This window comes from Tupaia chinensis, unplaced genomic scaffold (assembly GCF_000334495.1).
Source record: "Tupaia chinensis unplaced genomic scaffold, TupChi_1.0 Scaffold000532_1, whole genome shotgun sequence".
Classification (NCBI taxonomy): domain Eukaryota; kingdom Metazoa; phylum Chordata; class Mammalia; order Scandentia; family Tupaiidae; genus Tupaia; species Tupaia belangeri.
The window spans coordinates 6166933-6190952 of record NW_006160045.1 but is presented as its reverse complement, the minus strand read 5'-3'; the positions used below and the strand labels follow the sequence as shown (position 1 = coordinate 6190952).

At 36.5% G+C, this 24020-nt stretch overlaps 1 protein-coding gene across 1 annotated transcript in view; it reads left to right on the top strand.

The window, feature by feature from the left end:
• Positions 1 to 24020, top strand: part of SMYD3 (SET and MYND domain containing 3) — an 822936-nt gene that overhangs the window by 177110 nt on the left and 621806 nt on the right. The window contains exon 2 of the mRNA XM_006157236.2: positions 9918 to 9981. Coding sequence (XP_006157298.1) covers positions 9918 to 9981 — 64 coding nt within the window. The remainder of the gene's footprint in view (positions 1 to 9917; positions 9982 to 24020) is intronic.

Sequence of the window (24020 nt, the reverse complement as noted above, 5' to 3'; positions counted from 1 at the left end):
TCATCTTACCTTAGCTACCTCTTCCTATGGCTGCATGTTACAGCTTGTGATGACCAATAACTGTTAGATCAACTGTCTGACAACTGCCATGTTACAAGTATCTGGCTGGTACCTGACACTACACAATAGGCGCTTAGTAAGCTTTATTGCTGTAACTGCTACTCTGCTTTTACTGTACAGCAACAATCCTTGAAAGGAAGAATTATGTCTTGGGGGGCTGGCAGGTGGCATGGTGGTTAAGGTGCTCGGCTCCTACATGTACTCTGTGGTGTTTTGCTTTCTCACTTAACCATTTTTCTCTGTCTCTCTCTGGTCAAATTAAAAAGTAATAATAATAAATAAAATTAAATAATTAATTCTCAAAAATAAAAAAGAATTATGTCTTATAGATCCCTCTGTCTCCAGAACTCACCAGAGTTCATGGTACATAAATGTCCTTAGTGAAACTCCTGGGCCTGTAAGAAGGAGCAGCAATGGAAAGGATGTGGCATTCTCAAGTTCTTTAAAAGGTCATTAAAATTACCCATTTAAAAGATCTCACTTTTTTTTTAAAGCATTCAAGTAATGACATTTCAAAAATTGTTTTCTTTCTCATTTTCTCTAAGGGAAAATAGATGTTATAATTTATTACCAGTGGGATTCTTTTAATTTAGTCAAAATTAGATCAATTACAAATTTCCATCTTCTAGGTATTATTATAAAGGAGCTATAGACAGGAGAGATTATTTCTTAGTGAAATGGGTGAGTTTACCTGAAAAGAGGTAATTATCTTTCTTTCTGTGTTAAAATACTTTTCATACAGCTTCATGGGTTGGGGGGAGGAGGAAGTTGATGCGTTCAGATTGTCTCAGCCTTCCTGATCATCTAGGTAGAAAAATAAAAGTCCTTTATGCCATTGTATTATTTCCAAATCTTTTTTTCTGAGATAAAGAAAAATGTATAGAATTTTTTTTTTTATCTATTTGGGTACAATGTTGCACTTTCCAGAACTTAAAAAAATAAAAAAAATTTGTATAGGAGAGAAAGAGGAAAGGACGTCAGGGGCGGGGTGGGAGGGTATTGGTGACAGGGTTTGGTGCATCATAATTCTCCTGTCCCAGGCTCCCAGTGAGCTAGGACTACAAGTGTACACCACCATACCTAGCCTGCTTTAGGCTGGGCTGGGAACTGAACCCAAGTGCCCCGTACGACTTCAACCATAGGGCAGAAGCACCTACCTGTTTTGTGCTTCCTATGATGGAGCCATGACTTTCAACTTTTAAAAGTCAGGCTGGGCCTCAGCACTGGGGATACATACTACTAAAAGGTTGCTCCTGGAGACTGTGGTGTATGAGGCACCAGGTTCATTTACCTGTTCCTCCTAAATAGACCTGGTACCAGTGGCGTGCATCTGTGGTCCTTGCTGGCCAGAAGCTGGGGCAAGAGGATACTGACATATCAAGACCTGTGAGGGCCCCCCAGGTGGCGTGGTGGTTGAGGTCCTGGACTCCTACATAGTCGAATGTGGTTGGAGTCCTGACCTGTCAGCTTGAAAATCACACTGGGCATGGGTGTGTGCCCAAAATCCTGAGAGGAGAATGGAGGGAAGGAATTGTCTTGTGGCCATTCCCCCGGAGGGTGATTTCCCATTTTTCTTTTTATTTTCTCTCTGTCTCTGTCTCTCTCTGTCTAGAGAACACATGCACACTATGGCAAGAACCTAAAAAGAAGAGAAAAAAAATTGTCAAAAAAAAAGACCAAAAAGTCAATGAATCAATCGATCTCTTTTTCTGTTTCATACACACACGCACATAAATAAGTAAATGCACTTTAAAAAGCCTTAGACTGATCAATAATTTTTCCAGAAACATTAGGTTCATTGTTATTATATTAATATTTGTTGCTTTCATCTAAGAAGTAATTATTTATTGGGTGGTCAGAAAGATCATGACACATTTTTGCATTAAACAAAATAAATACTCATGACTTATTTTCCTTATAAGTATTTTGGTAAATAACTTATAATTGTATCATTACTGTATTGGTGCATGCACTCGCCAGAAAGACAGAGAGAGAGACAGGAAGTGAGAAATCACCCCCCAGGGGGGATGACCACGCCACAATCCCCTCTCCTCCATTCTCCTCTTGGGATCTTGGGCACGCATGCACACGCGCCCAGCATGAGTTTAACCTGCCGGTCTGGGACTCGAACTGCAGTCAACTACATGGGAGTTCAGCGACATAGCCATTACGCTAACTGCTGATCCCTCATTACTGTATTTTTGATCCAATATTTCTTCATAGAAAGTAACTGGGAGGACCAGCAGATGGTGTAATGGTTACGTTGCTGGACTCCCGTGTGGTCGTCTGCAGTTTGAGTCCCAGACCTGGCAAATTGTAACTCTCGCTGGGCATGTGTGCGTGAGTGCCTGGATCAAAATAAGAAAATGGAGAAGGGATTGCGATGTGGCCATTCCCCCTGGGGAGTGATTTCTCTCTGTCTCTCTGTCTCTCTGTCTGGTGAGTGTACATGCCCTATAGCAAAAATCTCTCCAAAAAATAAAAAAAGAAAGTAACTGGGAAAAATATTTCCAATGTTATAACATTCAAGGGTATATAAAATTCCCAATTTCTAGAATGGCTTAACTGTTTTATATATTAATACATTTCTACCGAGTTTTGAAATATTCCAAATGATACCTAGAAACTTTTTTTGAGAGTTTGCCATAAAAATTGTAACATAATAATAGAAGTGTGGTAAGAGTATTATTTACTGAGCACTTTCTATGAACCAAGCATGATTAAGTGTTTTACACATGTTATTTACATTCTCTTTATAGCCCTGTAATGTTCGTACTATTATTTATTTTTATTTTATTTTAGTGGTTCGAAGAGGTTAAATTGCTTAGTACCACAGAGCTACTAAGTTGTAAACTGAAATTCAATTCTAGACCATATGGCTCCAGAGTCAGTGATTTAATTCCTGTATTATATTCTCTTACAGGACCTTGTTGAGGGATAAATACAGATACAGGCTAGAGAAATTAATTTGCAAAACACACACTCAACAAGGGATTAAACCCAATAGAAAAACTCAGTAAAGAGAAATAAAAATGGGTAAATGATATGAACTGGCCATCCACATGAAAGAAACCATGAAGGGTGTATGGCCACGAAGAGATGCTAAACTCTGATGACTTCTCAGGAAATGCCCAAGAAAAGCACAATGATTTCACTGCCTTTAGTCTAGCAGAAAGTAGCAGGACCAATAATAGCAAGACCTAATAAAATATTAAGTGACCTCTCATATTTGTGGGACTGTAAGTTCTGTAAGTACTTGGAGAAGCACTTGTTAACATGTAAGATTGTTCAAGTTATATATTTCTACACTTTGGTAGTTTTGCTTCTTGAAATAATGTACTCTAAAGCAGCAGAATCAAAAGTGAAGTCTGGTGTGTGCCTCTGGGAGCTCCTGGGGTCCTTTAAGGGATCTGTGTTAAGCTCTTTTTAAAAATAATAGTTCAGGGCCAGTCTGGTGAAGGTGACTGGATCCCACATGGTTCCTGTGTGGTTTGAGTCTTGGACCCAGTGGCTTGAAAAATAAGCTGGATGTGTGTGTGTGTGTGCGCCCAAAAATCCTGAAAGGAAAATGGAAGAGAAGAGATTGCAGCATGGCCATTGCTCCTGGGAGGTGCTTTCTCACTTTCTCTTTCTTCAATGAGCACATACGCCCTGTAGCAAACCAAAAAAAAATATATATATATATTAATAGTTCAATATTATTTGCTATTTTTCCCTCTCATTCTCTCATGAGTATACAGAGGAGTTTTCTAGAAACTACATTGTAATAGATTGAATGCAGAAACATAAATGAGAATACAGTTGCCTACTATTAAGACAGACATTAAAGATACAAAATGATCTCAAGTACTGTCTTTCACGGTACTTAACACAAAGCAGCTCCAGTTTTAACTCTGTGCTAGATGCTTTGCTAAACATTGTGTTAGCCGGCATTTTATATAGATGACCTCATATAGCACACAGTGGGATTATAAGTAGTCACTTATTCCCACTTTCCAGAGGAAGAAATTGAGGTTTAGAAAGATTGCAAGGTTACTGCTAGTACTAAGTGAGCTTGGAACTCTAAATGCTGAACTCCTGACTTAACTTTCCCTGTAGAACAGCCTTACCATCCCTCCTGTTTACTCTCTATCCACCAGAAAGTGACTTTTTCTTCATTGACTCAGCTTCTGTGTAGTCTCCTCCTCCTTTCCTAGAGTATGGTTTTGTATTGCAGCTCGTTCTGTTGAGCTGTCCTGCTGGACTGTGATCTCCTAGAAGCAGTGACTATATTGCTGTCTCCGCAGTCACCCACCCAGCACCTGACACAGTGCTGGCCATGGTGACCAATCACTGAACTCTTGCCTAATTAACTGAGGTTGGTTTTCATCTGCCACATCGTCTTCAGAGCAAATAGTCTTAATGTAGGAGACAAAGGATACTGGAGGGGGAAGTACCAAAGTATAGTCTGGCTCTCCTGACTCTAACTTGGCTCAAATATTTTACTGTGCTTTTTCTTAAGCACTAATAAGGATTTAAAGTGCATATATATTTTTTTTTCCCCAGGAAGATATGGTGCTAGTGAATGAAAGATTTATTTTCTGTGAAATATTAACCATTACATTTTCTTGTTATGTACTTCTAAGAGTTAGAAATGTGAAGAAAAGTGTTCGGGAACGTAGAAAAAAAGAATCCAAATCAATTCAGTTTTGTTAAGAATGTATGTTAATTATTTTGACCTCATCTGTTGTTTTTTTATTAAAAACAATTTGATGGTTAAGTAGGTGGTAAATGTGAATCTCTTTCACTTTAGAAAGGTCTTTGGGCCTTTTAAACCAACATAGGGGACCAGCAGATGATGTAATGGTTATGTCATTGGACTCCCATGTAGTCAACAGTGGTTGAATAGGGCCATGCTCCACCTGGCTGTGGGTCAGCTGGGAGAAAGTCTTCCTGTTGGTGTCAGAACCTTTGCTTGGGTCTCCCATGAGTTACCTTCCAGCCATGAGGATGGCTCTTGAAGGAGAGATGTAAGTGCTAGGCATATTGGGAAACTTCCCAGAGCTCCAGATGTATTGTTAGAAATCAAGTCCTCTGTAATAGCTATACTACAATTATGTATGAATGTATTATAGAGGACTTTTTTTTTTTTTCTTCCTCTATGGAAAGCTTAGATTCTGCAGGTGTAAGGGTTGGGAAAAATTTGGTAGTCAGTAGGATTTCTTTGTATTCTAGATCCTTTCGCAGAAACTTTTCTTCCTTTGTCTAGTAACTGATATATTGTCTTAGGGTAGAGTTTCTTTCTTTCTTTCTTTCTTTCTTTCTTTCTTTCTTTCTTTCTTTCTTTCTTTCTTTCTTTCTTTTCTTTTTTAGAGAGATTTTTTGCTATAGGGTACATGTGCTCCCTGGAGAGACAGACAGAAAGTGAGAAATAACCCCCTGGGGAGATGGCCATGCCACAATCCTTTCACCTTCAATCTCCTGTTATGATTTTGGGCATGCACACACGTGGTCCCGTGGTCTCAGAGAGAGTTTTAAGCCTCCGGGTCTAGAACTTGAACTGCGGTTGACTACACGGGTGTCCAGCAATGAAACCATTACATCATCTGCTGGTCTCAGAGCAGAGTTTCTAATAATGGGAAATTATTTCCTCTGACATGCAAGAAGGACAGATAGATGGTCCCTTGAATAGTACACACGTAGTTGTGATGTGAGGGAGCGAATAATCCCCTCCTTTGATTTCTTAGAGATAATGGTTAGCTCTATACCTATCTCTAACTTTTTAATTTGTACACTGGAAGAAAAATTAATTTTGCCCAGTTTGTTAATCCTTTCTACATTCTAATAGCTTCAACTGTTGGAGAAACTTAACTATGGCACAGCCTACATTTGGAATATGAATATGTCCTGTGAAACACTATGTTCAGGGCACTGAGTAACTTAATTTTCTCTGATTTGACGCTCCATTTTGTAAATCAGAGGTTGTATGAACAAATGACACAGGATTTCTTTTTGCTTTTTCTTTTTTTGATTCTGAGTCACTAAAGGTTTCATTTATTTTGGTAAAAAATAATTTAAAACTTAAAAAACATTTTTTTTTTTTTTTTTTTTTTACAAGAGGGCACATGAACTTGCTGGAGAGTGTCAGAGAGTCAGAGAGTCAGAGAGAGAGGGAGAGGGAATGTGAGAAGGCTTCTTCCCTGGGGCATGGTCTTGTTGCAATTCCCTTCTCCACTTCTCCCTCCTTTTGGGATTTTAGGCACGCACACACATGGGCCTGGCATATTTTTCAGGCCATCAGGTCAGGACTGATCAACTTACGTATCTGGCCATATAGGACCCAGCTGCCTTCATTGCCAGGCCATGGGCAGCAAAACATAATTTTAATGTCTTTTCTTATAGAAATAGTACTATTCATCTCCTAAGTGGACAGGGAAAAGAGGTAAAAATCACTTTAATTTTTTACTGATACATATCTAATTTTTTTTTTTTTTAAGATTACTTTTCATTCAGAAATTCTGGTTTTGGGTGGATTCTTTAGGTAGCTTCTTTGCAAACAGGGTGCGGCTGCACGCTGAGCCTACCACACTTTGCCTTTTAATATGCACAGTTTGTGTTGTTTTCAAATGTAGTTTATATATATATTAGTTACACAAGAGAAACAAAACCAAGTAATTTTGGAATTGTAAGTAAGTTTATTCTTTGCAGTGCTGCAGTTGTCTTCACACTGTGTCTAGCCAGTGAACCTAGTAGATTTCCTTGAATGTGTCATGGTGGTGGGGACTCTGTGCTGCTCAAGGCATTTCATTTGATTTTAACAGTGAAATAAAATCTGTCCTTTTCTTTACTTAGTATTTCTCTTTTAGTTTCTGGAGCTATGTAAAATAAGTAGTCCTTTTTTTTTTTTTTTTAAAGAGTACTGATTCTGTTTTTGATTTTAACATCTACATTTCTCATTGTTTTTTTTAAAATACAAAAATTAAGTTTTGTTTTTCATTTGGAAATTATGTTCTGATTTTTTTTTTTCAAGAAAAGAAAACAAGGAATGTTTTCATGAACTGTCTGGTGACTATATTTCTGCTAGTTGCTTTCTTTTCTTACTGATGCCCAAGTTTTTGCTCTGCAGGGGAGCTTTGGCAGGGTGCTATTGCTCTGAACCTTACTCCAAAGAGAATAGCAGTAATTCTTCAAAAGCGCACTGGTTGGTTTAATCAAGCACACAACTTTTTTTTTTTAATTCAGTTTACCCTTTCTTGAAAATTGAGAATTAAAAGTTATTTTTTAGTCATTTAATACGTAAAATCAACTTCTTATGATATAAGTAACTCATAGAAATTCCTATTATACATCAGAAGGCAAGTACATTATTCACATACTCTGAATTATCTTATTGTTTAGTTTGCCAACATTTTGTGTTATAATTTATGGAAAACTGATTGGCAACTGAGGGAGAGGACAATATAAAGCATTGATATTTGCTCACTGTTCATCACTGATCTTTTTAGGTATCTCTATTCTGCTCATTATTTTTCAAAACCAAGAACACTTTATAGTTGGCGATCTGTATTTTCACACAACAGAAACAGCGTCAGAATAACTTGAGCAAGAAGAAGAAAAATGAGAGGAAATCTGGGGAGCCAGGACTAAGGGGAGGTAGGATCCGAGGGAACCAAGAGCTCTCATCCTTAGGAGGATTCCTACATTAAGAACCCTCCCCCAGTTTTGGCTGCGGGTCTCAAATTGGCTTCACACACTACACTTGCTATCTGTTGGCATTTTGGGGCTTCTTTTACTTATAGGTCTATAGCGGTTTTTTAAAAAGTTCATGGAGGAGCCTACAGGTGGTGTGGTGGTTAAGGCACTGAACACCCACAACCAATGGTTCAAGTCTTGGACCTGGTGGCTTGCATTCTCACTGGTCGAATTAAAAAGTAATAATAAATAATAACATTAAATATATCTTTTAAAAAGTTCATGGAAAATAGAATTAAGGTATGAGCTTTCTTGGTGCAATTTTATTTTTCTTTTTTTTGGAGAGGTTTTTGCTATAGGGTGCATGCGCTCGCCAGACAGACAGAGAGAGACAGAGAGACAGAAAGCGAGAAATCACCCCCCAGGGGGCATGGCCATGCCACAGTCCCTTCTCCTCCATTCTCCTCTTGGGATTGTGGGCATTCACGCACATGCGCCCGGTGTGAGTTTTAAGCCACTGGGTCCGGGACGCGAACCGTGGTTGACTACATTGGAGTCCAGCGACATAGCCATTATGCTAACTGCTGGTCCCTCTTGGTGCAATTTTTTAAAGAAAAAAAAAATCCATGCATAGTTTATTTCATAATATGCATTTTCCATGAACTTTCTGAAAGTCCTTTTCAGTATTAGAAGCCCAGTTGCCTTCTTTGTTCCTCCCATAAAGATGCTGATTTAGTTCAGGTCTCAGAACCATTTAGGGCTCTGTTTATTTGTTTTGCTCACTTATATTTTGGACTAATTGTAGATGCTCTAAATAGATATGGGGAGAAATAGATGTGAGTTAATAGTGCCTGACACATCACAAGTACTTAGAAAGAGTCGTTCTGCTTTGTCATTGACATTAGTATTACAGTGTGATTTTTAGGTTCTTGACCACCTTGAACCTATCAATAGTCCTCTTTGTATTCATCACTGTTAATATTATCAGATTTATTATTTCTTTATCTTTATTATTCTAGCTTTTAAAAAAATTCTTTTTTTTGTTACTTAGGTGATTTGAGAGCCTTAACTTTGAAGCATCCTAATTCAGCATGTATAATTTCATTGAATTTAAAGAATTTTAAAATAATTTCCCAGGAGGAATATATTCATAACTAAAGTATATGATAATTGAAGACATAAAATTAAAGAAAAATGAATTACCAGACAATTCTTTTTTTTTTTTTTGAGAGGTTTTTGCTATAGGATGCGTGCGCTCACCAGACAGACAGAGAGAGACAGAGAGACAGAAAGCGAGAAATCACCCCCCAGGGGGCATGGCCACGCTGCAATCCCTTCTCCTCCTTTCTCCTGTCGGTATTTTGGGCACGCGCACACACGTGCCCGGCATGAGTTTTTAAGCCACTGGGTCCAGGACGCGAACTGTGGTCGACTATGTGGGAGTCCAGCGACATAGCCGTTACACTAACTGCTGGTCCCATTACCAAAGGATTTGTGTACTTGCTGGAGAGAAGGAAACTGAGGTGGGAGAAAAACACCTCTAAATGGGCCCTGGTTATGCTTCGATCCCTTCTCTATTTATCCATCCCATTGGGATTCTGAGCATGTTTCTGACATGTTTTTTAAGCCACCAGGGCTGAGATTTGAACTGTGGTTGACCATTGAGATCTATTTCCCACAAGGCTACAGGGCTGACCTGAAACATTAAATTTTTATATTTAAGAGATTTGGAGTACTTTTAGTCATTTGATGGACTAGGTTTTGAAAGTAGATGGGGAGATCAATGTTTATGAAGTGAAATTTTTTGTCTAGATGGGATGCTTGCAGATTTATCAAATTTATGTTAAAAAGAATATTAGTGGTGGTAATGGTTGAACAACAACGTGAATAAACATAATGCCATTAAAATGTATTTTAAAATGTTTAAAATAGTAAATGTGTATTTCATGACAATTAAAATAGTAAGAATGTATTTTACCATAATTAAAATAAAAGTGTTACTATGGAAATGTCTCACATTGAAAGTGAAGGAGGATATTTGTTAGTGTGAAAATCTAAATCTTAAGGAACTATACATGTGGAGTGAGCAGAACATATTGGCGTCATTTTGATCTGTGTTTTCTTTCTTCAGTCATATATATTAAACTTCTCGTTCATCCCCTAATGTGGAATTACTTTTTTAACAGGAAGGAAAAGCTGATGCGATGTTCTCAGTGCCGAGTTGCCAAGTACTGTAGTGCCAAGTGTCAGGTAAGGCTGTTCAGCTAAGTATAAGTGAAACTAAATTCTTTACTCTTACATTTGTCCTGTATTATACCCACTGGCTTATTTCTATTTCTTTACAATCTTTGTCTTATTTTTACCTATTGTTTTTCCTGTGACTTTAAAATTGGTATATGCACATGTTAAAAGATTTTGAATGTGTGTGTGTGTGTGTATGTCTACTACGTGAACATGAATGTCTAATTCCCTTATTCGTTTTGCCCTCTGACCTCAATCCCGTTCCAGAGAGAATTACGGTTAAGTGTGTTGGTTGCTTTTGTATTGATAGTATTTCTGTTTCCTAACATCTTAGTGTATCTATAGCCTATATTTAAATAAACAGGTTCAGGCCCCATAGCACATAGGTTAAACCCTGTGCAGAAGGAACTGTGTTATGACTGATTCTACTGTGGTTTGAATGCCAGCCTAAGAGGCTTAAAAACCACCTGGGGCATGTGTACATGTGCCCAGGATTTTAAACAGGATGGAGAAATTGAGGAAAAGGGATTGCAGCACAACCAGGTCCCATGAGGGGGAGTGCTTTCTCTCTCTCATGGGTATGGGTTCATGTGCTCTCTGGCATTTAAAAAAAAATACAGTGAGTTTAGGGGCCAATAGGTGATACAGTGGTTAAAGCACTGGACACCCTCATGGCAGACTGTGGTTCATGTCCTGGACTTGGCAGCGTGGGTTCTCGTTTTCCCTCTCTCTCTGTTTTTCTCTGATGAACGCACATGCCCTACAGCAAATTAAAATAATAATAAATAAAATTAAATAAATAAAAATTTAATAGTATAATTTACTCTGGTACAATTCTTATAAACATTAATTTTTAAACTGTGTTGATCTATTTAGAGGAACATTTTGTACCATCCCATATATTTTGCTACATGACACTACCATAATAATAGTTTTCCCTTTAATACATGCTTAATTTTCTCCTAATATTTGGTATGCTAATAATGAGCTTATTATCCCTTTTGCACATTTTTGCTCAGTTCTACAGATTAATTTTAGGACGGATTCTTCCTAGTTATATTGATTAGTGAAAGGAGATGTACATCTTAAATTTTTGTAGATAATGCTAGATTGCCTTCCAAGAATTCAGGTTAATTTATGAGTACTATTGTTAACATCTTTCACATTCTTTACAGGGCATGTGATTAATATTCAGAACAATCTTTTCTTCTAACCTTATAATTAATCATTACATAGAAATTTAATTATACTTTAATGAATTACATCATTCTAAAAAGTCTAATTGTAGCTTATCTGTCTGTGTCACTTGCCTTCCACCCTCCACCAATCCTTTTTGTTTCTTATTTTGTTGTGTGTGTGTGTGCACGTGCGTGTGTGTGCGCGTGCGTGCGCGTGCACGTGTGTGTGAATCTAGAGTTCCTTCTTTCCTTCCTTTAAATCCAGGCGATGCTTACTGAGGAATTGTTGATATTTCAGTTTGTCTTCTGAAAGTAATTTCTTCAGACTACAAATAAAACGATTTTTAATGGAAAAAAAACAAATTTGCAAAAATATCAGAGACACCATTTTCTGGCTTATGTATGTCAAGCAAAACACAAACTCTGAGCCTTAGTTTTTGAATCTGCACTAATTAGCGCTAATGTTTATTAGACATCTACTATGTGCCAGACACTAGTTTATTTTATTCAATTTTATTAGAGTCTTTAGAATTAAGTACTACTAGTGTTCTCATCTTACTAATAAGGAAACAAGGTGGAAAGCAACTTGTCAAATATAACTGGTAGACTCTAGAATTTGGGAAATGAACTCAGGTAGGTTAGATTCCAGATTTTTTGGAGAGGTTTTTGCTATAGGGTGCGTGCACTCGCCAGACAGAGAGAGAGAGACATAGAGACAGAAAGCGAGAAATCACCCCCCGGGGGGATGACCACGCTGCAATCCCTTCTCCTCCATCCTCCTCTTGGGATCTTGAGCCCGCACGCCCACACCCCCGGCGTGAGTTTAAGCCACTGGGTCCAGGACTCGAACCGCAGTCGACTACATGGGAGTCCAGCAACATAGCCATTACACTGACTTCTGGTCCCAATTCCAGATTTTTAATTTCTCTCCTAAAACTAAATTTTTTTCTTATTCTAACATTCAGGCTAGGTCTAACTTTCTAATATCTATTATATTCTTCTTTTTTTCCCCTGGATTTTATTTTATTTTTTGATAAGAATGCATTCTATTCTCAAGGAACAGAAAATTAAAAAGAAAAATTCAAAGTAGAAAGTTACTAGTATGGGGAGGGTAGTAGGGGTTGAGTAACAGGGGGTGGGAGGGAGAGGATCAGGGAAAAAAAACAAACAACACATTTAATAGCCACAAAAATTAACAGTTATCTGCTGATGATAATGTATATGGTAATATCTTCGACTAGACTAATATGCATTGTTTTCATGCTGGGAAAAATCTGTTGTACACTGTAAAGATAATACAGTGATTAAATGTAAATTTAAGAAATTAAAAGAAATCAACACTCAACAATCACCATGAAAACCAAAAAGAAAAAAATAAGATAGAACATGTTGAAATTGATCAGATTATTTTCCCTTTTTTTTGGAGAGGTTTTCGCTAAAGGGCGTGTGCGCTCGCCAGACAGAGAGAGACAGAGAGACAGAAAGCAAGAAATCACCCCTCAGGGGGGATGGTCACGCCGCAATCCCTTCTCCTCCATTCTCCTCTCGGGATCTTGGGCGCACATGCACACACGCCCGGCATGAGTTTAAGCCACCGGGTCCGGGACTCGAATTGCAGTTGACTACATGGGAGTTCAGCGACATAGCCATTACACTAACTGCTGGTCCCAGTGCTGTTTTTCTAACCTCTTCTGTCGATCCCATTAGTTTAGCAAAGATGAATGAAACTAGCCCTATTTAGAAGTATTTGTGGTATGGGTAATGGGCACTCTCTAGCCTTGTCAGCAAAATTGTAGGTTGTTTCAATCTGTTTGATGGGTATTTGGTAATGAACATCAAAATTTTAATTGTACATTGTTGGCATAGAAATAATATTGTATAGTTTGCACATCTACATTTTATTTACTTTTATATGCAGTGCTGTTTCTGATACTAACCAAAGTATTTTCTTATCAGTAGCTTTACATTCCTGTCTTTACCTCATTATGAGGTATCTGACATATAATTTGAGAGAGGGATGTATAAGAAGCAGTCTTATTTCTATATTGTCATAATCAGAACATCACAGATGATTATGAAATTGAAGAGGAACAGGCTAAGTTTTTTATAAATAAAACTTTCTCGAAATAGATGAAGTTGCTTGATGGTAGGGATGGCTAAAGCTGGGGGTGGATTGTGGGAGCAAGACCCTGTTGGGGATGCTATCTCTCTGTCATTCTCACTTATAGAAGAGATAAACTTAAAAAAAATAAAAAAAGATGGCAATGGGCCAGCCAATGGGTTGGTGGTTAAGGGAGCTGGATCTAACATGGCCAACTGTGTTATGGTTTGAAGAACACCATATGTGGGAACCAGTAGTTAGCATAATGGCTATGTCGCTGGACTCCCACATAGTCGACCGCGGTTCGCGTCCCGGACCCGGTGACTTAGAACTCACGCCGGGTGCGTGTGCGTGCGTGCCCAAGATCCCGAGAGGAGAATGGAGGAGAAGGAATTGCGGCATGACCATCCCCCCTGGGGGATGATTTCTCGCTTTCTGTCTCTATGTCTCTCTCTGTCTGTCTGACGAGCGCACGTGCCCTACAGTGAAAACCTCTCCAAAAAAAAAAAGAAAAACAAAAACAAAAAAACACCATGTGTGTGTCTGTGCTTGCTTGCCCAAAATCCCCAAAAGGAAGGAAAAATAGAGGAGAAGGGATTGCAGCATAACCATGCCCCATGGGCAATGCTTTCTCACTTTCCCTCTTTTCTTTTTCTGTCTTTCCCTGGTGAGCACATGTACTCTCTGGAAAATCAAAAATAAATAAATGAATGGCAGCAATATTGAGAAAGTATAAGCAGTCTCAAACAAATTCACCAAGTATTATTTCACCTTTTTTGTATTTAATTGACTTACAGTATATACATTTCAACTGAATTAATTGCTTAGCAAAATAAGCAGTGAGGTGCTGCATTAAATTGTAGCTTATATACTTTTAAAAAGTACTATATCAATAGAGAAAGCCTCTATTTTATGTGGTTAATTATAGATCGCTTTAAAAATGTGAATTATGGGATCAGAAGATGGTGTAGTGGTTATGTCACTGGACTCCTACATGGCGGTCTGTGGTTTGAGTCCCAAACCTGATAGATTCAAACACACTGGGCACATGTGTGCATGCCCAAAATCCTGAGAGGAGAGTGAAGGAGAAGGGAATGTGGCATAGCTATTCCCCCCAGGAGTGATTTCTTGCTTTCTCTCTTACACTGTCTCTCTGGCAAGTGCATGTGCCCTATAGCAAAAATCTCTCCAATAAATAAGTAAGTAAGTAAGTAAATAAATAAATAAATAAACCCAAAAAAAACGTGAATCATATCAGTTTACTTATTTGATCATTTTTAAGCTTTTGACCTCTACAAAGGTCTGGGGGTCAGATGCTTTTCTTTTCTCATTTAACATTTGCCTGCTGAGTGACCTCATTTATTCTTATGATTTCCATTGAGATCTATATGTATATTAATCATTCTTGAGACTCTCTGTCTCCAACCTCCTTTCTCCTCAGTACCAGATTTCCACTTGGCTCTAGTACAATATCTAAATCTGAGGATGTTACCTTCCACTAAGCCTGTTTTCCTTTGCATTTTTCAACCTAGGTGAATGATATCACCAATTACCCAGCAGTTAATTACCAGCATATCATCTCTCATCCTTTCTTGGCCCCACATCCAACTAATTATTATGTTGTGCTAATTTTACTATCTAAAGATTAGAATTGTTTACTTCTTTTAACTTCTCTATCACTACTCCTTCTCATGCTGCCATGATCTCTCTCCCAGATTAGCTACATTCTTGGCTATCTATCTTTCCTCCTTCTAACCTATTTTCTACACAAAAGTTAGAGTAATATAATACTCTAAGTTCTGGAAGTTGGTTTGGTGAGTAGTTAGCAATCAACAAATACAAGCCTGGCTTTCATAAAGGCTTTGTTATGGAATGCAGAAACACAGTGACAAATACCCTTGATTATATGATTGAGGTAAGCATAGCAAATCTATTTCATGCATTATGAACTGAAAGCTTCCCAACTCTTGGGAGAGATACAAACATCCAGATCCAGGAAATCCAAATAGATTTAATAGATAAAAAGATCCTCTCTAATGAACATTTTAGTAAAATTGTCAGAAGACAAAGATAAAATACCAAAAATATCTAGAGATAAGTGCCAGTTTATAACGATTAACCCATCAGACTTCTCAGCACAAACCTTACTGGCCAGGAGGGAATAGAATGGCATATTCAAAATACTGAAAGAACTGCACTTTCAACCAAGAATACTATATCTGGCAAAACTATCCTCAAATAGCATTTCTAGAAAAATGAAAGTAATTTACCAATATTAGACTAACTCTTCAACAAATACTTAACCGAATCCTATATCTAGAAAAGAAAAGGAAGATTATTATTCTCTTGAAAATACATGAAAGTATAAAACTCACCACTAGAATGATTACATAGAGAAGAAAAAAGAAAAATGGGTCCATTCAATGGTGTGGCTAACTAGACCCCACATGGCTGACTACATGGTTTGAGTCCTGGACCCAGCAACTTGAGAAACACACCAGACACGTGTGTGCACATCCCCAAAAATCTTGGAAGCAGAATGGAGAAGGAATTTCAGCTAAACTCTCCCATTAGGGGTGCTGTCTTAATTTCTCTCTCTCTCTCCTTCTTTCTTTCTCTTTCTTTCCTTCTTTTTCCAGTGAGTGTACACACCCTCTAGCAGTTTAAAAGAATAGAAATGATTCAATCCTTACCACTAAAAACTTCCAGACAATAAAGATAAATAAGAACAGAAGAAAACAAGGAAATTAGGAAATACAAAACAATCTAAATGCAAGCAACAAAGTACCTGTATCTTTCAATAATAAGATTGACTGTATATAAATTAAGTCTGTATCTTTCAATAATAAGGTTGACTGTATATAAATTAAATTCCTTAATCAAAAGATAGAGACTAGTTCAATGAATAAAAACACAGCAACAGTCTATATACTGCCTCATTTATAAAGACATACACAAATAGAGAGCAAAAGTTTGGGAAAAGTTACTCCATGCAAATGGAAATCAAAAACAGGCAGGAGTGATTTTTTTCTTTTTCTTTTTGTAATTTGCTGTATGGTTCATGACTTGCTGGAGAGAGAGAGAGAGAGCAGAGAGAAGGTAAGTGAGAAGGCATCTCCTAGGAGGGATGACCATGCTACAATCCCTTCTTCTTCATTCTGGTCTCTCAGGACTTTGGGCACAGCACACATGTGCCTGGTTTGTTTTTCAGGCTTCTATGTCTGGGACTTGAACCACACAGTCATCCATGTGAAATCTAGCCACCTTAACCACCATGTCATTTGCTGTCCCAGAAGTGATTATCTTAATATCTGACAAAATAGACATCAAACTAAAATCTGTTAAAAAAAGTCAAAGTTTATTGTGTCCATAGGACATATGGAAAAAGGAAAACTGCAGGCTAGTTTCCTTGATGAACATAGACGCAGACATCTTCTATGGAGTACTAGGAAACAAAAAACAACAATATATTAAGAGGATCACAAAAAGAATTCATCCTAGGATGCAAGGATGGTTCAATATTCACAATATATAAATATGATACATCACATCTATAGGAGGAAAAATAAGAATCATCTATCAAGTGATACAGAAATATCATCTATAAAGTGAAACTTCCCTTCATGATTAAGACTCTCAACTAATCAACATTTCTTCACACAATATATACTTCAAGAAGATCTATAGCCACTTCAAAAGATATATATTAAAAGATGCTTAACATCATTAAGTATCAGAGAAATGAAAACAAAACAAAACAAAACACAGTGAGATACCAATTTGTGACCTGGTAATTCTGCTCCTAGTTACTTACCTTGAGAAACATGAAAACATACATACACACATACACACACACACACACACACACAAGACTTGTATATGAATATTCAATGTTCCAAACCTGGAAACGACTGAAGTACCCACAGGTAAATGAATAAACAAGCACACGCACTGTACTATTACTTCGCCATAAAAAATAGGAACAACTATTGATGCATGCAGCAACATGAGTGACTCTCAGAAACATTATACCGAGGCACTGAGGCCAAGCATAAAGAAGTACTGCGTTAGACTAAACAAACTAAACTGTAATGACAGAGATCAGATCACTGGTTTTTCTGGGATGGAGGGCATGGATATAAAGGAGTTTATAAGAACTTTTGGATAGTAAAAACATAACCGATATCTTAATCTTAGTGTTGGTTACGTAGATTGCATTTTTGTATGTCTGTCAAAACTCTGTAAACTATACTCTTAAAACTATATTGAAACCTGTACTAGTTAATGATTTACTTACTATGGGGCACTAATGTTATTATATTACTATCTTATATCCTATGGTCCCTCAGTTAATCTGGAGACTGTAATCCTCATTTTACTGGTGGTAATAATTTATTATTATTTTTTCTTTCTCTGCTGTCAACTTCATGCCCTGTGACCGTCCTCCTGCCTTACTCCTTTATATTTGGTCCTATGTATCTTATTTGATGAAGGCTAGTAAAAAGGGGCTCTTGCTCTATATTTGATATGACATTCCAAAAGTGTTTACAATGATGAACCTAATGTCTATCACTGAATCTCTAGCATACTCTAAGAAGATTTTATGCAAGATATTAATCAATACCTGTCAGTCAACTGTAGCTGTTAGACAACCTGCTTAACTTTCCAGTTTTCTTTTTCCAGATTCCAGCTTTTCAGATCTACATGCATCTGACAACCTGTAATTGAATATTGGACTACATATGAGGAATATAGGAGGATGTATTATTTATTTGCTATCAAGAATTCTGGAAGTGAATGAAAGACTGTCAGGGCTCTTTTCTTTCCTGCAAGTTGCATGGCAACTCAACTATCCTAAATTTTGCCCATAGAAAACCTCCAAAGAAGATTTTCAGTGAAATGAGTCCTGAATATATAGGAAAAAATTATGATGGCAATGTTTAATGTAGAAGATGTTCAATTGGTGGTAGTTACATAAAATTGTTGAATAATCTGTCTTATTATGATTAATTTTCTTTTTTTATCCTTAAAGACTCAAGGATAAAATCCTCTTCCAAAATTTTAATGCCAAGTAAGCCTAACCTGGGAAGGTTTCAGGCTGATTTTGACATAATTCAGGCATTTGTTAAGAATGGATTTCACAGAATTTTGTCATTGTAAAGCTGCCTTAGCAATTTTTAAATCTGATCCTCTTATAGAATAAATACCTGATGAGCTTAGGTCATGAATTAGACACGTTTTACCCAAACCAGGCCCAACATACAATAACTGTTCTTATGCTCTGTCCCATTCAGTGATAAAATGAGTATAGACTTGAGCCAAAATTCAATATTTTTACAGCATTTAAATGATTATTGAGTGAATTTTAGTGACTTTGTGTCTAAGGGCGAGTGGGAAATGTTATGACAGTGTAAATGTTATTTTGTTTAAGGAAGAAGATAAATTTCTTTTCTTTTATTATTGTAATATCTTATCAGTTTTCTTTGTTCATAAACAATCAGTACCATCTTGGATTGATCGAAGAAAGAATTGTTAGATATTTTTCTGTTATTTCTTGTTTTTGGATTACTTTAATTAGAAAAAATCATGAATAATACATGGTAAATTTTTTCTTTTAAATGGTGCTAGTTTTAGAATAAATTATGAGATATTTGTTGAATACCTGTTATATGTAAGGTACACCTAATTGGTACTATAGTCACTTCAGAAAGTCAGACATAAATAAAACTAAACTGATAAAACAATTTACTAAGGAGTCCTTGAATAAAAAGATCTCATCATTACAAGCAATTCATTGAAGCATTTTTTTAACATTTAAAAATGAATGTATTTAAACCATGCTTTGAGTTACAACCAGATTTTCACAATAAACATTATAAAGTTAAGAAGCATACAACAGTAATTTTGCTTTTTTATTTATATTGCTTCTCCTTGAATATCAGCTATTAGAGACAAGAAAGATAATTGCTTGTTTTTATTTATAAATAAAATACATGCTCTTTTTCAAACAATAATGGAGAGTTATAAAGAGAAAGACAAAAAATAGCATTTTCTTTTAGGAAAAATTGGAAAAATTATTTCCAATTTTTCAGTATTTCATACTTTTCTACTGTGAGCTTGTGCTTTTTAATTTTTTTTTTTACTTTTTATTTTATTTATTTGTTTGTTTTCTTTTTTTTTTTTCACTTCCAGAGGGCGTGTGTGCCCCTGAGAGAGAGCGAGAGAGAGAGAGAGAACTCCTCCAGTGGGGCATGGCCATGCTACACTTCTTCTTCCTCCATTTCTTCAACATGTCAGTATTTGGGGCATGGATGTACATGTTCCTAGTGGGTTTTCTTTAGTCTCAGGTACAGGGATTCAGACTGCTGACAGTCGTGTAGTAACTGTGCTGGTGCAATGGGGCCAGCCCAACTTATTTTTTATTTGCTTGCCATAGGGCGTGTGTGCTCACAGGAAGAGAGACACAGAGAGAGAGAAAACACCTGTCATTAATGCATGGTCATGCTGCAGTACCGTCCCATTTCTCTATCCCATTAGGATTTTGATATATTCAGCTTGTTTTTCAAGGCATTGGAATGGGATTTGAGCCACACTTAACCATGTAGAATCCAGCTCCCTTAACCATTAGACTTTCTTATTCTTAAAACTTACTTCTTTGTACCACTTAAATTTTTAAAAGATAATTACTTTATAAATATTATTTCTCTAGCAATATGCACATTAAAATTTGAAACTGATTGACTAATGGATATAGAAACACAATAAGTGGATATAATACCAGATATAGTATGTGTGAAAGACTAGGGGCTGAGGAAGAACATTTAGAAGACAATTAGGGAGGCAAAGTATTAACGGGACAAAGAAATGTGGTATTATCTGTTGAAGATATTTTATAGTTTTATCAACTGGACTAGGGAGAAATGTTTACATGTTGAAATATTCACTTTGTAAGCTAAATAATGTGATTGAATGTCATAAAAGAAAATGAAATAAAAAGGTAAATTAAAAAATTTAATGTTCATTCCCAAATGATCATTAGAAAAATGGGGACGACTTACTGTCCTACCGAAAAGGCTGCAGAGAGCCCATTTCCCTATACCCTAAATGCTTCTAAATACTACTAGTTTCATTTCTCTTTGCTGAACTAATGAGGTACCTATATTTTCTTGTTTCTACTAGTATTTCTTTGAGCACTGGTGTGGTTTGTGTTGTTTGTTTACTGGTTTTTCTTTTTAGAAATGAATTTCTTATTTATATTCTTTTTATTTTGAAATGTTCATTCTTAGTTATTTGTCATATTTCTTTGTAAGTTGTAGACATTTAACACTGTGCCAAATATATTGCTGTTCTTGATTTTATGTTTCTGGTCTTTTACCTTTAAACCTTGGTTGTGGATATTTTTCCCCCAATGTATAAAAATTACTTATTTTTTATAATGATGTGTATGTGTGTGTGTGTGTGTGTATATATATATACACACACACACACACATATATATATATATATATATATATATATATATATATATATATATATATATATATATATATATATATATATATATATATATATATATATATATATATATATATATATATATATGTGTGTGTGTGTGTGTGTGTGTTTCTTTATGAGCCTTGGTTCTATGTGCTACTTAGAAATACTTTTTCCCTGTCTCTGCCTCTGTTGCCCTTTCTGGGTTCAGTTTCACAGCTTTGAAGCCCCCCCAGCCAGGGTGCCCCTTCTAGACCCCAGTGCTATGCAGAACAGAATCCTTGCAGATATCTCCACCTCTGCTTCTGCTGCCCTTTTGGGGTTCAACTTCACAGCTGTCAAACTCCCCAGTCAGAGCCCACCCTTGCAGACTCCAGTGCTAGTCAGGTAGGCAAAGTCTCTCTCCCTCTTGTTCTTTTCTGTCTCTTTTAACTTTTTTTTCTCTTTTAAAAAACAGCTTTCTTCCCTCTTGTGCCTTTCTCTTGGTAGTTTGTCTCTTTTTCCCTCACCTAGGACAGAATCCTTGCAGGCATCTCCATCTCTGCCGCTGCTGCCCTTTTTGGGCGGTGCACAACTGCACCACGTAATTTTCTATTTTTAACTCAATTTTATTTTTTTGTGATGTGTTTTTTGCTTTTTTATTCTCTTTTTGTTCTAGTACTTGCTGTCTTTTCTCTTTGCTTTTTCTTCCTGTTTTTGTTTCCTACTTTATTTTTCTTTTACCTTACTCTCTTATTTTACTACTCAGCCCTTACCCACTGCCTAAAGAAGTTTAGGTGCATAGTAGCTAATCATCTGAATAGTGTGAGTTTTCAATATTATGAGAATTCTCTCCCCTCACTATACTGGTTGTAAAAAAGAGTAAAACCCCCTCCTTCATAAATCCGATTTCAAAACTCCTCCTATGATTACTACACTGGAGGACACAGTAGAAGGGAGAAAATAGCACTGAATTATTTCACAGCAAAGGAAAACATATGAGCTCACAGTTACAGAATCCTTCTCCAACAAATTAGCCAAAAGTGAATACATTACCGAATGGCTAAAAGTTGGGGAAGAGCCTCAAGGATGAGAGAATGAAGTAATACATCTCCAGCAAGGGGACACTGTAATTTGTCTCCAAGTAGGGAAAAACTAGAGGATATTACTGAAAGGTCAGAAAAAGAATTTAGAATATTTAGGGTAACAAAACTCTATGAGATGTAAGAGAAGAGTATAGAGAAGGATAGCCTGAGAAGAAATAGAGAGGCATGACATTTGTGGGGCACAGAAGTGGTTTCTTACCTGTTGATGATAACATGGACAGTATTCTCTATGGACTGGTCTGAGAAGTATTTCATGGTAGGTAAATTCTCTTTACAAGCCAAATGATGTATAGCGATTGAATGCTTTTAAAAAAATGACAATAAAAAAATAATAATCTGGAAAAAAAGAAAAGCTATTTGATTTTGATGATGTAGATAGTAATGTCTTTGTCATGACTGGTATGCATGGAAATCATGTTGAAAAAAGAAATGTTATATACCGTAAAGACATATGTGATAAATGTAATATAAAAATAATAAAATGCAATAAAAAATGTATGCACCCAACTCAGGAGCACCCAAATATGTAAAGGAAAGACTGCTAGATCTAAAAGGAGAGATAGACTGTAACACACTAATTGTTGGAGATCTCCACACCCTATTATCTCCTTTTGACAGATCAATGAGACAAAAAATAAGCAAAGAGATTCAGGACCTAAATGATACCATAAATCAGATGGGCTTGACAGACATCTGTAGAACTTTCCACCCAAAAAACACAAAATACACATTTTTCTCAGCCCCACATGGTACCTTCTTAAAGATTGACCACATGATAGGGCATAAAACCAGCCTTTACAGATTCAGAGGCATGGAAACTGTGTATAGTATCTTCTCCAACCATAGTAAAATTAAACTTGATATTAATCTCAGGAAGAAAACCTCAAAAATACATGGAAACTAAATAAACCTACTTCTGAATGGCTTCATAACTACCGAAGAGATTAAGACTGAAATCAAAAGATTTATGGAAACCAATGACAATGAGTGCATGTGCTTCCATAATCTATGGGGCACTGCAAAAAAATCATAAGAGGGAAGTTCATAGCAATTAGTGTGCATAAGAAAAAGAAGGAAAGGTGGCAAAAGGACAACCTAACATCATGCCTTAGGAATTGGAAAAACAACAAAAATATCTAAAAAATTCCAGGAGAAAAGAAATAATAAAGATTCAAGCAAAAATAAATGAAATATAAAATAAACTATACAGAAAATAAATGGAAGCAAAAGCTGATTCTTTGAAAAAATAAACAAGATTGACACCATTAGCTAGACTAATAAGAAGAGAGAGAGGAACCAGATAAATCAAATTCACAATGAATCAGGCAACATTACAATGGACATAATAGAAATATAAAACATCATTAGAGGATTCTGGGAGTGACTATACGCCAACAAAGGAGAAAACTTGGATGAGATGGACAAATTCCTGGTCACATACGATCTACCAAGATTGACTCAGGAGGACATAGAAAGCCTGAAGAGACCTATAATAAGCAATGAGAGTGAATCAGTAATAAATAGCCTCCCAACAAAGAAAAGCCCAGGTCCTGATGGCTTCACTGCTAAATTGTACAAAACTTTTAAAGGAGAGGTAACCCCCTTTCTACTCAAACTGTTTCTAGATATCTAGAAGGAAGAACCCTTCCAAATTCACTCTTCTATGAAGCCTCCATCACCTTCATTACCAAAACGGATAAGGATATGACAAAAAAGGAAAACTACAGACCTATATCTCTGATTAATATAGATGCAAAAATTCTCAACAAGATACTTGCTAACCATATTCTATAGCATATAAAAAAGATTATTCGTCACAACTGGGTAGGCTTTATTCCAGGGATGCAAGGGTGGTTCAACATATGCAAAATCATAAATGTAATACAATGTATTAGCAGAAAGAAAGATAAAAACCATATGATCATTTCAATTGATGCAGAAAAAACATTCGACAAAATATAACATTCCTTCATGATTAAGGCTCTCAGTAAAATCAGCATAGAAGGATTGTTTCTCAGCATAATAAAAGCCATCTATAAAAAACCTATAGCTAACATTAGACTGAATGTGGAAAAGCTTTTAGCTGATACAAGACAAGGCTGCCCACTCTCTCCACTCCTATTCAATTTAGTACTGGAACTCCTAGCCAATTTGACTAAAGAATGAAATAAAAGGCATTCCAATAGGGAA